Below are 12,704 nucleotides of genomic sequence, written 5' to 3' on the forward strand. Positions count from 1 at the left end.
ATTTCCCACACCTTGCCACACTTTGGCAACCTGGGAGGGGCAATGGACCACCGAAGTCATTGTGGGCAATTCACGATTACAATCAAGACAAAGAGAATTTCCATGACGAGCACAATACGATTTTGTCTGCGTAGTTGTAGCTTGTTTACATGCCCGGTATCCTTCCAACCCGGTTTCGCTTATGCCGAATGAGGATGACGGCACCGTCTCCATCAAGTGGCCGTCGCTACCGGCAGCAGCCACGGGTCGCATAATTGACTCTACAGTGCATGTGCCTTGTTACAATGTATGTATCATGTGGGAGTCGTGGAAAGACAAACATGAAGGTGCTTAAGTGGCCAAACCTGTTTTAGCGGTTTCGTGAACGGCACAGAAAAGGGTCATTTGGCGATTCAGCGGTCTCCGTGTCCGGCTTGCGGAGAACTAGAGAACCCCGGTGGCCCGGCCCGTTACACCTTACCCTGCTGGTTCGGCGACCTGATCCCCCATCACAGCTTGAGATCAGTTTGTATAGTTTAAAGGCTGGAGCGAGAAGTCCCTAAATGGGATCTCTCTATAAGCAGGCCGACTTGCCTGTAATTGTCGAACAATTGCTATTATAGATTGTTAAACTTGCTCGCTAGCATGGCTTTTTTCACTGGAAAGCCCTTTCACGATGTCTTGGTCGTCGTCGGCCTCATCATACTATATAAAATTCTACGCATAGGAATGAGACCTAAAAACTATCCGCCAGGTACGTTCAGTCCACTTCTGTTGCCTCTAACAAATTCTTACTGTTGTCTAACCTTTCAGGTCCTCCCACTCTACCGATCTTGGGCAACTTGTTGCAGCTGCCGACCAAGAACTTCCATCTTGGTTTTCAAGAGATTGCAAAAAAATGTACAGCCCAGATCGATACAAGCAGATAAGTACTAAACTGAAAGTGTCTAGATGGTCCAATCGTCTCCTTGAAACTGGGTGCCACCGATCTGATCATGCTTAATCATCCTTCCGTGGTTCGCGAATTACTTGAGAAGAGAAGCAACATTTATTCTGCCAGACCAGACATATACATTCGTGAATACCTGGACAACTACAATATCCTCCTTCGAGAGTAAGTCAACGCTGTCAGTGCTCCGCAGCATAGTGATTGAGGTCCGAACACAGTAACGACGACATGTGGCGCAGGCAGCGGAAACTATACCACGCTCGTCTGAACGTGAGAACCACCGACACGTATTTGCCGTATCAGGTAAACACATGCCCCCCAGAATGGCAACCACGAGATACTAAAGACTAGGACTGACACGAGGATCCAGCACTTCGAGTCGATCCAGTTCCTCCATGATCTTCTCTACCAGCCCGCAGAGTTCCTCGAACATACGCGACGGTTTACCGCAAGCGTGTCTACAACATTGATATATGGATGGAGAACTCCAAAAATCCATGATGGCTGGGTGAAGAGTCTCTTGGAGGTAGGAAACGTAGCTCGCTATTCGAGCCAACTCTGACACAAAGAATGTAGTGGTTTGATACCACTTCAGATGCTATCAATTTCCAACTCGTGGATTTCTACCCCTTTCTCAAGCCATGGTACCGTATCATGCCCCATTGGCTGAGCTCCTACAAGCGCCTGTTGCGTCATATTCGAAAATTAGAGAATGCCATCTTCATTCCTCTCCTGGAACAAGCAAAGAAGAGGATCCAGGAGGGCAAACACTATCCTTGTGAGTTCTCTGCACAAGAGCACTCTCAGCTTTAACAGCAAGTTCTGTGCCTAGGCTTTACAGCGGACATGCTCCTAGATCGGGATTCCGACAAACTTGAGGATGTACAAATCGCACATAACGCGGGCAATGGGTTCGGTGCAGCAATGTGAGTGCATTTAGAAACCCACAAGTCCCGAGTAGCGGAATGCATCCTGACTGTGTGAAGGGACACAACTAGTAACACATTGATGGGCTTCATAAAGGTCAGTTCCGCGCCGAACTGCAGCTTCGTCTGAGGCCATCGAGCTGATTTCGACTTGGTAGGCCATGGTTCTGCATCCCGAGGTGCAGACCAAAGCTCAAAATGAGCTAGATTCTGTAATAGGCGCCGACAGAATGCCGAATTGGAATGATCGAGACCGTCTCCCATATATACGCGCGATCGTGGAGGAGACAGTGCGATGTAGACCACCATCGGGTTGGAGGCCAGTATGTCTAAGCTCTAACAGACCGCAGGGGCCCCTAGTCCTTTGACGGCTGCCGCACCGCATTCCTTGCTGAAGGACGATGTTTATAACGGAATGGTCATTCCCAAGCGCGCACTAGTTCTGATCAATGCACGTATCCCTCAGCTGGTCAATTGATTCATGCGCTAATCAAGTCATTCAGGTCTGGACCTTGAACCATGAGACGTTTGAAGAGTCGCGGCAATTCAAACCCGAGCGCTTCACCGACCTAAGCACCGCCATAGAAAGCACGGCAATCAGTCCCGACTCTTCCAAACGGCCTCATTTCACTTTCGGTGGGGGACGGCGTGTCTGCCCTGGATTCCACGTTGCGGAACGAGCCCTCTTCATCGCTATCTCACGGATGCTATGGTCATTTGACATCCGACAGAAATTCGATAGTAACGGCATTCCAAGCCCGATCGAACGCGACGCGGTGAGCCCAGGGTTTATTGTCCGCCCTGCTGATTTTGAGTGAGTTTCTTGTTCTGGTCTGAAATTGAAGATTATAGCCATTGACTCCGTCTTCAGATGCGACATCAAGCCACGTGACGACCATCGAAAGGAAATGATTATCAATGCTTGGAAAGAATGTGAAGAGGAGCTTGACGAGGATGGGAACTACACTGAAGAGTTTTTCAGGCGGACATTTAAGAGGAAGTTTTAGGATTTGGAGAAACCGAGCATCTATACGTGAAAGCTCGCAGATAGGGGGACGCCGTGATGTAGAACGGTTGTGAAGAAAGATCGCTGACTGGTATTCTGAGTGGTAAGCATCATACTTATTGGTGTAAAGCTTTCTGATTTGTATGGCTGGGATCAGTATGCCCTCATAAGATGGACGGGCATGATCCATGTAGTAGCGTTGGAAACCTGCGTAAATCACGAGGCCGAGAGTGCTCTTTACCTATATCCCCTTTGACTACCGCAACGCAACGCGTGCTGGTGATGTCCTATAGCAGCATATGGTGCAGCGCCGAAGTTGATACACAGATATTCCATCAATTACGAACTGGATGTACACCCTGCCGGATCACAGCTTGAGGAGCAGGGGTCCCATGATGCGGAAGCCTTGGTTGCACAAAAGGTCCGAAGGATAGTGGAAGCCGGCAATTGCATTTCGCCCAGCGGCCGTCAGTACCATGTTGCGGTGAAGAAGTTCGGCAGCGTTAGAGAGCATCCCCAGACCGGACAGATCCCGGGCAAATGTAGCATCCGAGGTTCATCCCAAAGTGCCCGGTCTCGCTGACTTGGTCTGGAAATCTCGGGCATCGCCTCTTTTGGAGGCTGTTTTCCGAAACGGCTTTTGAAGTCGCGGGTAAATTTCCTGCACCGAAGAATCCAACCAACGGTGGGGGCCACCCAGTCATTCACCCCTTCCTACATTGGTGCGGAAAGAAGCAGATGTTGATCTATGCTCATGGAGCGGGCTACCTCACTGATGGCGGCCACATGAGAGTCACCCTTGGCACTTCTGTAACACTATTCAACATTCAGTCACAGAATTAACATATACCGTACGTAGTCCCGCTCCTAACACACGTTACCATTACTCTATCGCGTCTCACCGTCCTTTGACCCAAGTCAGGCGTCTTACCCGGTTGTCACGATGACTGGCACTCAGCAACTGCTCTTGTTTGGCCTCGTGGGCATTGGATTCGTCCTTTATCGTCTCTCACGCATTGGGCAACGGCCATCGGGGCTGCCTCCTGGGCCGCCCACACAGCCGTTTTGGGGAAATATCAAGCAGGTAACAGCAGCTACAAGCTTCCAGCAGTTGCTGTATGCTAAGAAAGCTTATTCTAGATGCCTAACAGAGATATGTACAAACAGTTCCAGCAGTGGGCTAATGAGTACGGACCAATCTACAGCATCAAGTTAGGCGTGCAGACTATGATAGTGCTTTCAGATGGGAAAGGGGTCAAAGAACTGATTGACAAGAGGAGCACGTCGACGAACGAGCGTGGCTCACATTACATCGCCCACGACCTTCTCGGGGACGGTCAACGTATCTTACAAATGGTGCGTAGACGCGGATTGAATGGGGGACAAGGATTGCCATGAAACTAATGCTCTTCCAGCACTACGGGCCTGATTGGCGATTGTCACGCAAGCTGTACCATCGACTCTTGACTGCAGCCGCTGCCAAAACTTATCTCCCGTACTGCTGAATCGAGAAACCCGGGACCAAAGTTGATACTGACAAGCTGCTAGATATCTCGAGCTTGAAAGCAAGAAAATGCTGTACGATCTGAGTACGAACCCAGATAGTTTCTTGTACCATATCAAAAGGTAGTAACGCCCGTGTGAAGATGAGGCAAGGTGATTAAGGCTGATCACCTCCAGATATACCAACTCAATGGCTATGATGGTCACATACGGGTATGCGATTCCACTTCTACAACGGCTCGACTTTTGACAGTACAGCAGGAGACGTGTACCAGAGTATGATAATCCCACTATGAGGGAGATCCTCAAGTCGTAGGTGTACCCTGCTCTCCCCTGTCCATCTCTAACTTGCGCCCCTACAGGCTGGAGAAGACGTCGAGTATCATCCAAGTCGCCTCGGCAGCCTTGGCCGATGCATATCCCATTTTGCAATGGGCACCAGCTTCGCTATTCCCCGCAAAGAGAAAGGCGATTGAGCACACCAAAACTGAAATGTCCATCTACCTCCGACTGTGGAACCAGGTTAAGAAGTCCATGGCAGAGGGCACGCAAAAGCCCTGTTTTGCGGCCGATGTAGTTAGACTGCAAGAGAAAGAAGGTTTCACAGATCTGAGAGCCGCGTACGTTTCGAGCGGCTCCATGGAGGCGGGAACGGGAACCTCATCGAACAACCTACTTGGCTTCATTCAAGCGTTGATCCTGTTCCCGGAAGCTTTAAAGGAGGCGCAGCGAGAACTTGACCAAGTCGTAGGTGATGACCGGCCCCCTGTTTTGAGCGATCGCGAGAATCTCCCTTATCTTCGCAGCTGTGTGAAAGAGTCTTTGAGATGGATGCCTCCTGTTATCGTCGGAATCCCCCATTGCCTGTCCTGCGATGAGACATATATGGGTTACAAATTGCCCAAGGGCGCCGAGCTTTTGATGAACGTTTGGACCCTCAACAACGATCCAGCGCGGTTCAAAGACCCGCGAACGTTCAACCCTGCTCGGTTCCTCCACGACGAGCAGACCTCTTTTGAAGCGGCTATCAATCCAGACCACGACCGACGAGATCATTATGCCTTTGGTGGTGGTCGCCGTCTCTGCCCGGGAACCCACCTTGCCGACGATATCCTATTCCTCGCCATGTCAAAATTGGTATGGGCGTTCGACTTCAAGCCTGCCGTTATCAATGGCAAAGAAGTTCCTCCAACGCCGGAGCGATTCACCCAGACAGCTGTGGTCATGCCAGAGCCTTATCCAGCCACGATTGTGCCGAGGTCTGCCAAACGCGCAGCCATAATAAAGAAGGAGTGGGAACAAGCCAGAAACACCCTCCTTGACGAGGATTTGCAGTGGCGGGAGATTCCACATGGGATGAAGTTCACTGAGCTTTGACCTTGGTACTCGACATGACGTGAATTTCGGCTAAGTAATAGGGAGGCAATAAAGCTATTTCTTTACAACTGAGGTTAGATTCTCTGGCAGTCAGCACTTCCCAGAACCCGCGAATCGTGCGACAGCGAATAGCTTAGAAATCGTTTGTCCGTAGTCATGCGGGCTAACATCTTGTACATATTGAGCTCCAGCTGTGGCAGCTCCTCTCATGTCCAATTTCGATTCAAGAAACAAACGATCTTCACTGTCATTGGATTCTCAACTCTACTTGTCCACGAAGCGCGGCAAAGAGATCGGCATGATGCCACACGAGGTACATATACGCAGGGAGCACTATTCAATCGACCTGCCCATTCTACCATCTCAAGACACCAACTCTCTCAGTTCTTTGAGAGAAATCCTTCCCAGCGGAGTGAGAATGTCAAAACGAACAGAACTATAGCATGATAACCTTCATATCGCATGAGAATAGCTGGACCCACAATCAGACTGCTCCGTGGACATGAGCTTCTTGCTGCTCGACTTCTCCTTCCTTGCTGTAGTGGGTATCGTCATGGTGATGGTGGTGAAGCACGTTGCGAAGGTGGGAAGGTTGATGTTCTTTCAGATCAAGATCCAGCTGGTTGTTCATCTTGGGTCTGATGTCGTGCGTGTAATAGGATAGAACAACGGCTGTAACCCCTAGCGCAGCTCCAAGCCAGTAGATCGGTCTGCAAGCCGAGTGGTTAGCACTTTCATCGCGCAGGGTAAGTAAAAACATGAGAGTCGTTGGACTTACTTGAAAGCTTGGGCCCAAGAAAGCTTGCTTGCCATTTCCGCGGCCTGGATGATAGCCGCTGTCATTCCTGGGATCTCTGGGATATCCTGAAAATTTGAAGAAAAAATGTCCTGGAGAAGACGAGGGAATGAGTTTTCAGGGAGCCCCAAAGGTAGCGTGGCCGCCGCCAATCTCTGTGGCAGGTCTTGGGCTAGCCTTGTCGACAGTATGGAGGAATAGATAGAGACTGCACAGTGCCATTAGATCCGACGAGCACGACTGTAAGATTCATGCAGTGATACTCACTTCCCAATGCGCCGGCAATGCCACGCATACTGCTCAGTATGCCCGTAACGACACCAAGATGGTCCGAACTGACTGAGAACTGGATAATGACAATGATAGCAATCTCCAAAAGGCCTACACCGGTCCCGTATAAAAAGGCATACGCCAGTGCCTTGTTGAGATCATCTGGCCCGAGAGTCGACAGAAGCCCCGTGAAGACGGTGTATAGGCAAGCGCACCCGACTAGATAATAGTTTGTAGGCTTCCACCATCGAATCGTAGCCGTCAGCACGCCTCCAAATACGGTACTGAAAGTCAGGGGCAACGTGTACAGCCCGATCTTAACAGTGTCTGTTGTGTAGAGACTGGCAATTTGGATGGGCCAAAAAGTCAGCGACGACATCAGAGGCATCGACGCAACGAAGCAGATGAGAATGACGTTGGTGAATCTGTAAACTCATCTTAGTACGTCCAGTCCGTGCGAAGAGTGTCGACTGACCCTTTCATATCCTTGAATAGGAATGGTGGAAATAGAGGGTTCTTGGTTCCATAGACCTCTTGCTCAATTGTCAGCTTGGTTTTCAACCTTTAACCAGCCAAAATACCTCACCCCAAAACCCGCATGCCCCGAGCAGAGCTCCGCCACAGATCATCGGGGTTAGAACCGCAGCTGAACTCCAGGAGTACTTGCTACCGGCCCAAGAGACGCCCACTAGGAAGACTGTGAGGCCCAGCTGGATAAATGTTAGCAAAGTCTACATCCTCCTTTTTCATACGCCAGGTACTTACCGCAAAAAGTATCAAACCAAAAAAGTCAATCTTCTTCAGCAGCTGCTGTGGTGAGAGCTCCCGATACGGTTTGGGCTGATTAACAGAGTAAGCTATATGACCTCGCAGGTCGAAGGTGTCTGGTGATGACGGTCCCCTACTGACCGGATGATAGAAAGCAGCTAGCAGGACGAAAGCGACGACATCGATGATGATAGCCACGTAGTAGATCCACCGCCAACTCAGTCGTTCAACGATGATATGGGCGACATATGGCCCGAGGCCGGCGAATGGCGCGGAGACGAAATTGACCGATGCTATTTATATTGAGGCCAGTCAATAGACCAACTTTGGTGATGTTTGAGATGGCCGGGGTAGGCTCATACCTAGCGCCACACCTCTATACTTATTTGGATAGATTTCTGAGATTCCCGCAAGGATCATTTGATGCATGGCCGTCCCAATACCAAGGACGGTGTTGGCAAAGATCAGCACAGGAATACTCTGAGCAGTGCATGCAATGATGGACCCAACCACGGAAAAGGTCAGGCCGATCAGGAAGAAGTATCGTCGGCCAAAGGTGTCGGAAAGAGACCCTAGAAGAGGACACAATCAGGCCTGTGCAGCACGATGTTCCCAGAGACGCAGTTCGTGGCTTACCAGCAATAGGCCAAATCACGGCTATGCCAATGGTAATCACAATGATCGCCCAGGTGTAGTTGGAATCAGGACCTATGGGTTCAGTCATTCGACATGCTCAAAAGACCGGCGCGTTACACTTACCAATATCAGCGTTGACATAGGTGATGATACCAGAGAGGAGATTGAAGGTGCATTGCCAGGCACACCACGCAAGCCAGAACGCCTTGTACCCGGTTATCATACTATTTGGGTCCAGCCGGCTGGGAAATAGATCAACATACCACAGTCACAGGAATCACACGCCAATTGAGATGAGGTTCGGGAATCGGTTCCTCAACCTGGTTGCTGATGCTTTCGCTGCCTCGCACTTGGTCTATTCTCTCCACTTCTTCCGAAGTTGTTTTGATGGAATGCATGTGTGCGTCCAAATCGACTATATGGTGTGCGTTTTCACGCTGAAGGATTAGAACAGGGGGGCAATAATACAGGCCAGGACCTGGCTGTCAGGGGAATTCGATCATATTTTGACCATATATGGTCCCATGGATCACGGCGTGCGCACGAAGTCTCGCTTTACAACCTGCCTGGCCGAGCAGATCAGAACGGCAATATACACGAGCAAATGCTGTTGCTTCTATGGAAAGGAGCGGTATCTGTACGGCCACTGACCCGGGGCTCCGGGTTCAAACCCTGGAGCCGAGATCTGTTCACTAGTGCGTAAGCATATTCCTGGGGGACGACTTTGGACCATCTTTTTGGGAGTCTCTCGCCGGAAAAAAGACCAAATTCAGACGGTCCGGGTGACTGAAGGAGACATGGAAGGTCACTCATGGCGCCGCCGGTCAATTGAGCGCAGTCCACTTCCCGAAATGGCAGCGAGATTAGTTGACATGGACGTGGGATGCTTCAGCTTCCCCCTTCACTTCAGCCAACGCTACGCTTTGTTGAGCTTCCACCGTCAATGCACACTGGTAATTTCGCGAATTGCAGACCAAGCCCATTCCAATGTCAAAGGCGAATTTTTTCCGGGCGATGGATGCCGTGAGCAAACGTGCCCCCATGGGGAGGTCGGTGCTTACGGTGGCAGCGACAGCAGGATCAAGCTAGCAGATCCCCATCGACAGCGCACCGAACATCGGATTGGATCCGTGACCGGGCCAGTGGTGCTGTGCGTAGAGCCAAACGAGAAGACGAATGAAGCCCACGCAAAAGCTCATAATAGACAACTCTGGTGCGTTGGTCAGACTGCCTTGCTGCAGGAAGTAGGTTTGATACGTGTGACGAGATGAAGACCGAGGGTTGGCGAAGATTGCCGAAAAAACAGGCTGCAGGTATTTCTTAAGACGCGTGAAATGCCTCAGACGTCCATCGACGCAAAACTTTGCGCTCGTAAAACCTGCAAATCTGCCTCTGTCCACAAGTTCTTATTATCTAAAGGATTGCGGATCGACGTTAGACGAAAAGAGGGCAAATCGTTATTTCCTCTCGGGACTGACTCCAAGGGTGCGCAAACCGTACAATGCTGAGTTACATGCATCACAGACTCTCTCCTTTCCACACCTTCCAAAACACCAGCGATGGACTTATCGAGCCCATGTTGTAAATTGGCCACGGAGACATGTGTTTGATCAGCCAGGCCGGGCCCTATCCACGGCTTGAACACCTGGGCCTAAGTTGGCTTCCATGGACCTTTCTCAATAGCATTTTTCCCAATCTCCGAAGCATACCTGGGCATTTCTGCTGGTCGCCGTGGGACAAGGTCGTCACGGATTCGTCATAGGTAGAACTTTAGTTCGTCCGGAACTACCTTCCACTGCATCTCATCATCCAGAAGTTGTCTGGCCTCGTCCCAGAGCCTCTTGATCTTCTCTGCCTTCGCGGACGATCTTGGCTCAAACCTCGCTGGGAAGGGTACAGGCATTGATACCAGTCCGGGGGTTCTCAGTAGTGGATCAGGTAGGATCGGCTGCCCTGTCAACTTGTTGGTGGCCGGGGTGATTTTGAAACCCCATAGGAGTCGTGAAATGCCTATGAATAGGGTGAGATCTGCGAGATGGATGCCTGCACAGATACGACGCCCCGCGCCAAAGGTAAAGTGATCACGTTTGGACACATCTGGGTTTTGGGAAGCTTCGAATGATGACTGCGCATCGTTCTGATATCGTGCCGGGTTGAACTGTCGAGGATCTTGGTAGATGTCAGGATTGTTGTTGACGGCCCAGGCGTTGACCAAAATCTCGGCGGACTTGGGAATACGATACCCGTGATACATTTCATCGGAAAAAGTTGCGTGTGGAACGATCAGGGTGGTAGTAGGGGACCATCGAAGGGTCTCCTTTATGCAGCCCCTAATGTATGGCAACTTGTCCCAGTCGGACATCGATGGTATACGGTCACCTAAGACGCGAGATAGCTCTTCCTGAGCCTTTCGTTGGACCTCGGGGAAGAGCACCATGGCTTGAATGAAGGCCAAGATGGTGTTAGAAGTGGTGTCGGTGCCAGCTTCCAGTGAGCCACCCGAGATATAGGCGCCGAATCGGTCGTTGAATTCTTCTTTTGCCTGCTCGCGCAACATTTGCACCGTGAAACACGGTTTCTGGGTGCCATCGGCTAGTCTCTGCTTGACCTGGTTCCATAATCGCAAGTAGAACGCTTCCTCCCGTTTGGTGTGCTCTACGGCCGTCTTTACACCTGGTAACAGCCACCGAGGAAGCTTGCGGAAAATCGGATAAGCATCAGGAAGGTTGGCAGCACTTGATTGAATTATAGTTGTGGTCATTTCTAAACTTTTTGATTGCTTAAGTCGTCCGCGGTGATATTGGGAGTGTTTAATATACTTACATCTGGAGATATTCCATCATTTCAGGGTCATCGTAGTGTGGAGTGCGCCTCCTGCAACATGGTCAGCAAGAAACTCCCGATCAGAGAACTCTAAACGAACCCGTATGTCATCATCATGGTGAGGGAGTTTGTATACCTAGGGTGAATCCTGTCGTGAGCGACCTGTCATCAAACCCTGGATGCCGGGTGAAGATACCTCTTGGTGTGGCGAAGGAAGTGGTCTGGGTTCATCAGAATGTCATAGTTCATCTTCTTATTTTCGAGTTCAATATACCTGATTCTCAAGTCAGTACATGTGAGAGCCTCTTGGAAGAAAAGAGTTTGGAAGAGCAGGTGTGCTCTGCTGCAGGGGGTGACACGTCAAGACGTACGGCATGTAGGATCGCGTGAGGCTGATGCTTAATAACTTGTGGTACATCTTCCTTTGCTTCTGCCATACTTTGCCATATGGCTTGAAGCAGCGAATCAGTACTGTGCACCGTCTCTGTTACAGCTTTCGCAGCAGAGATAGCCCTACCTGCAGCAGAATTCGCTCTCCATAACTTAGAATTTCGTGGCCAATATAGCGGTCGCTGCGGTCATTCGTGGCTGGCGCGCGCTTGTCAAGAAGTTCTTTGACTTCCGTATTGCCCGAAAGCACTATCATGACTTTTCCTGCCCCTATTATCAGGCTGTAGATTGGCCCATAGATCTTGGACCATTTCTCGAGTTGCAAGTGTGCATCCTTCGTGGGCATCTAAATTCTCATCAATCACCCGCACCATGGAATGCGATAACTCTGGACCTACCTGCAGAAGATTACCGAAGACAGCATTGGTAGGAGGGCCTGGGGGATAATCCTTCGGGCGCCTACCTATGAGCGAGATCCTGTACAGAATGGTTGCGAGCCCGACGACGCCGAGCACGACAGGGAGGCTATATGCCATTGTGCAAATGCTTTAAGACGGATAGTATAGTCTTACAGATGGGAAGCCAAAGTGCACAGAAATATTTGCATAAGACGAGGTGCCAGATAGGAACAAACAAGTACAATCCAGACAACTCGGTAGAGCTGATACATTCACGCGGAGGTTGGAGCGCTAGCCAGATGGAGCTGCGGTCTGCATTGGGAAACCTGGAGTCGGCAAAAACACCAGAATGCAGTGTGGAGGTGGCCGGGTATAAGCTGCTTAGATTTGAAAGGTCCAACGCTCGGAGTTAAAATTGCCACGGCTTGTGCCTTGCATTGAACGACCGATGCAATCTTTCGGGGAGACTCACAGTGGTAGACTTTTCCAGGCAAAGACCCTCATTGAAAAGTCCGAGGGTGCAGTCAAATCCCTTTTTCAGCATAAATCAAACTGACACCAACCTGCAGTTTCATTGGCTCGCAGAGAATCCGCTGGCTTGCAGAGAATCGTGAGGCCATGCTGGACGGCAAATTCCACAGGCGTAGTCTGTTCTACACTCTGGTGCTCATCTGCTTTCATTGTTACCCAATATATTGATCAAAGGTCATCCCGTCAAAGTCGAGCTCGACTGGTAGACTCTAATCAAGAACTCTCACATCATAATCGGCAACTGTCTCCGCAATGTCACGACCATGGGACAACCAACCATCTGGTGTTATGAAGGCATTGGTCCTCACTTCACCAGGAGAAGAACCCCCTTCAGCCTGTTTCACGTACACAG

The 12,704-nt window shown here is 50.3% G+C and overlaps 1 protein-coding gene across 1 annotated transcript; it reads right to left on the reverse strand.

The window, feature by feature from the left end:
• Window positions 1–6,224: 6,224 nt before the first annotated feature.
• Window positions 6,225–8,608, reverse strand: PV07_09855 (uncharacterized protein; the record flags this gene model as incomplete). The annotated part of the gene is made up of 11 exons (XM_016397148.1): window positions 6,225–6,450; window positions 6,519–6,744; window positions 6,804–7,231; window positions 7,282–7,339; window positions 7,393–7,516; window positions 7,572–7,646; window positions 7,716–7,867; window positions 7,937–8,146; window positions 8,211–8,282; window positions 8,334–8,415; window positions 8,474–8,608. 11 exons carry the CDS (start codon window positions 8,606–8,608, stop codon window positions 6,225–6,227), a joined length of 1,788 nt encoding a protein of 595 aa, XP_016244339.1.
• Window positions 8,609–12,704: the final 4,096 nt, after the last annotated feature.

The sequence above is a fragment of the Cladophialophora immunda genome (assembly GCF_000835495.1).
Source record: "Cladophialophora immunda strain CBS 83496 unplaced genomic scaffold supercont1.6, whole genome shotgun sequence".
NCBI classification, from domain to species: Eukaryota; Fungi; Ascomycota; class Eurotiomycetes; order Chaetothyriales; family Herpotrichiellaceae; genus Cladophialophora; species Cladophialophora immunda.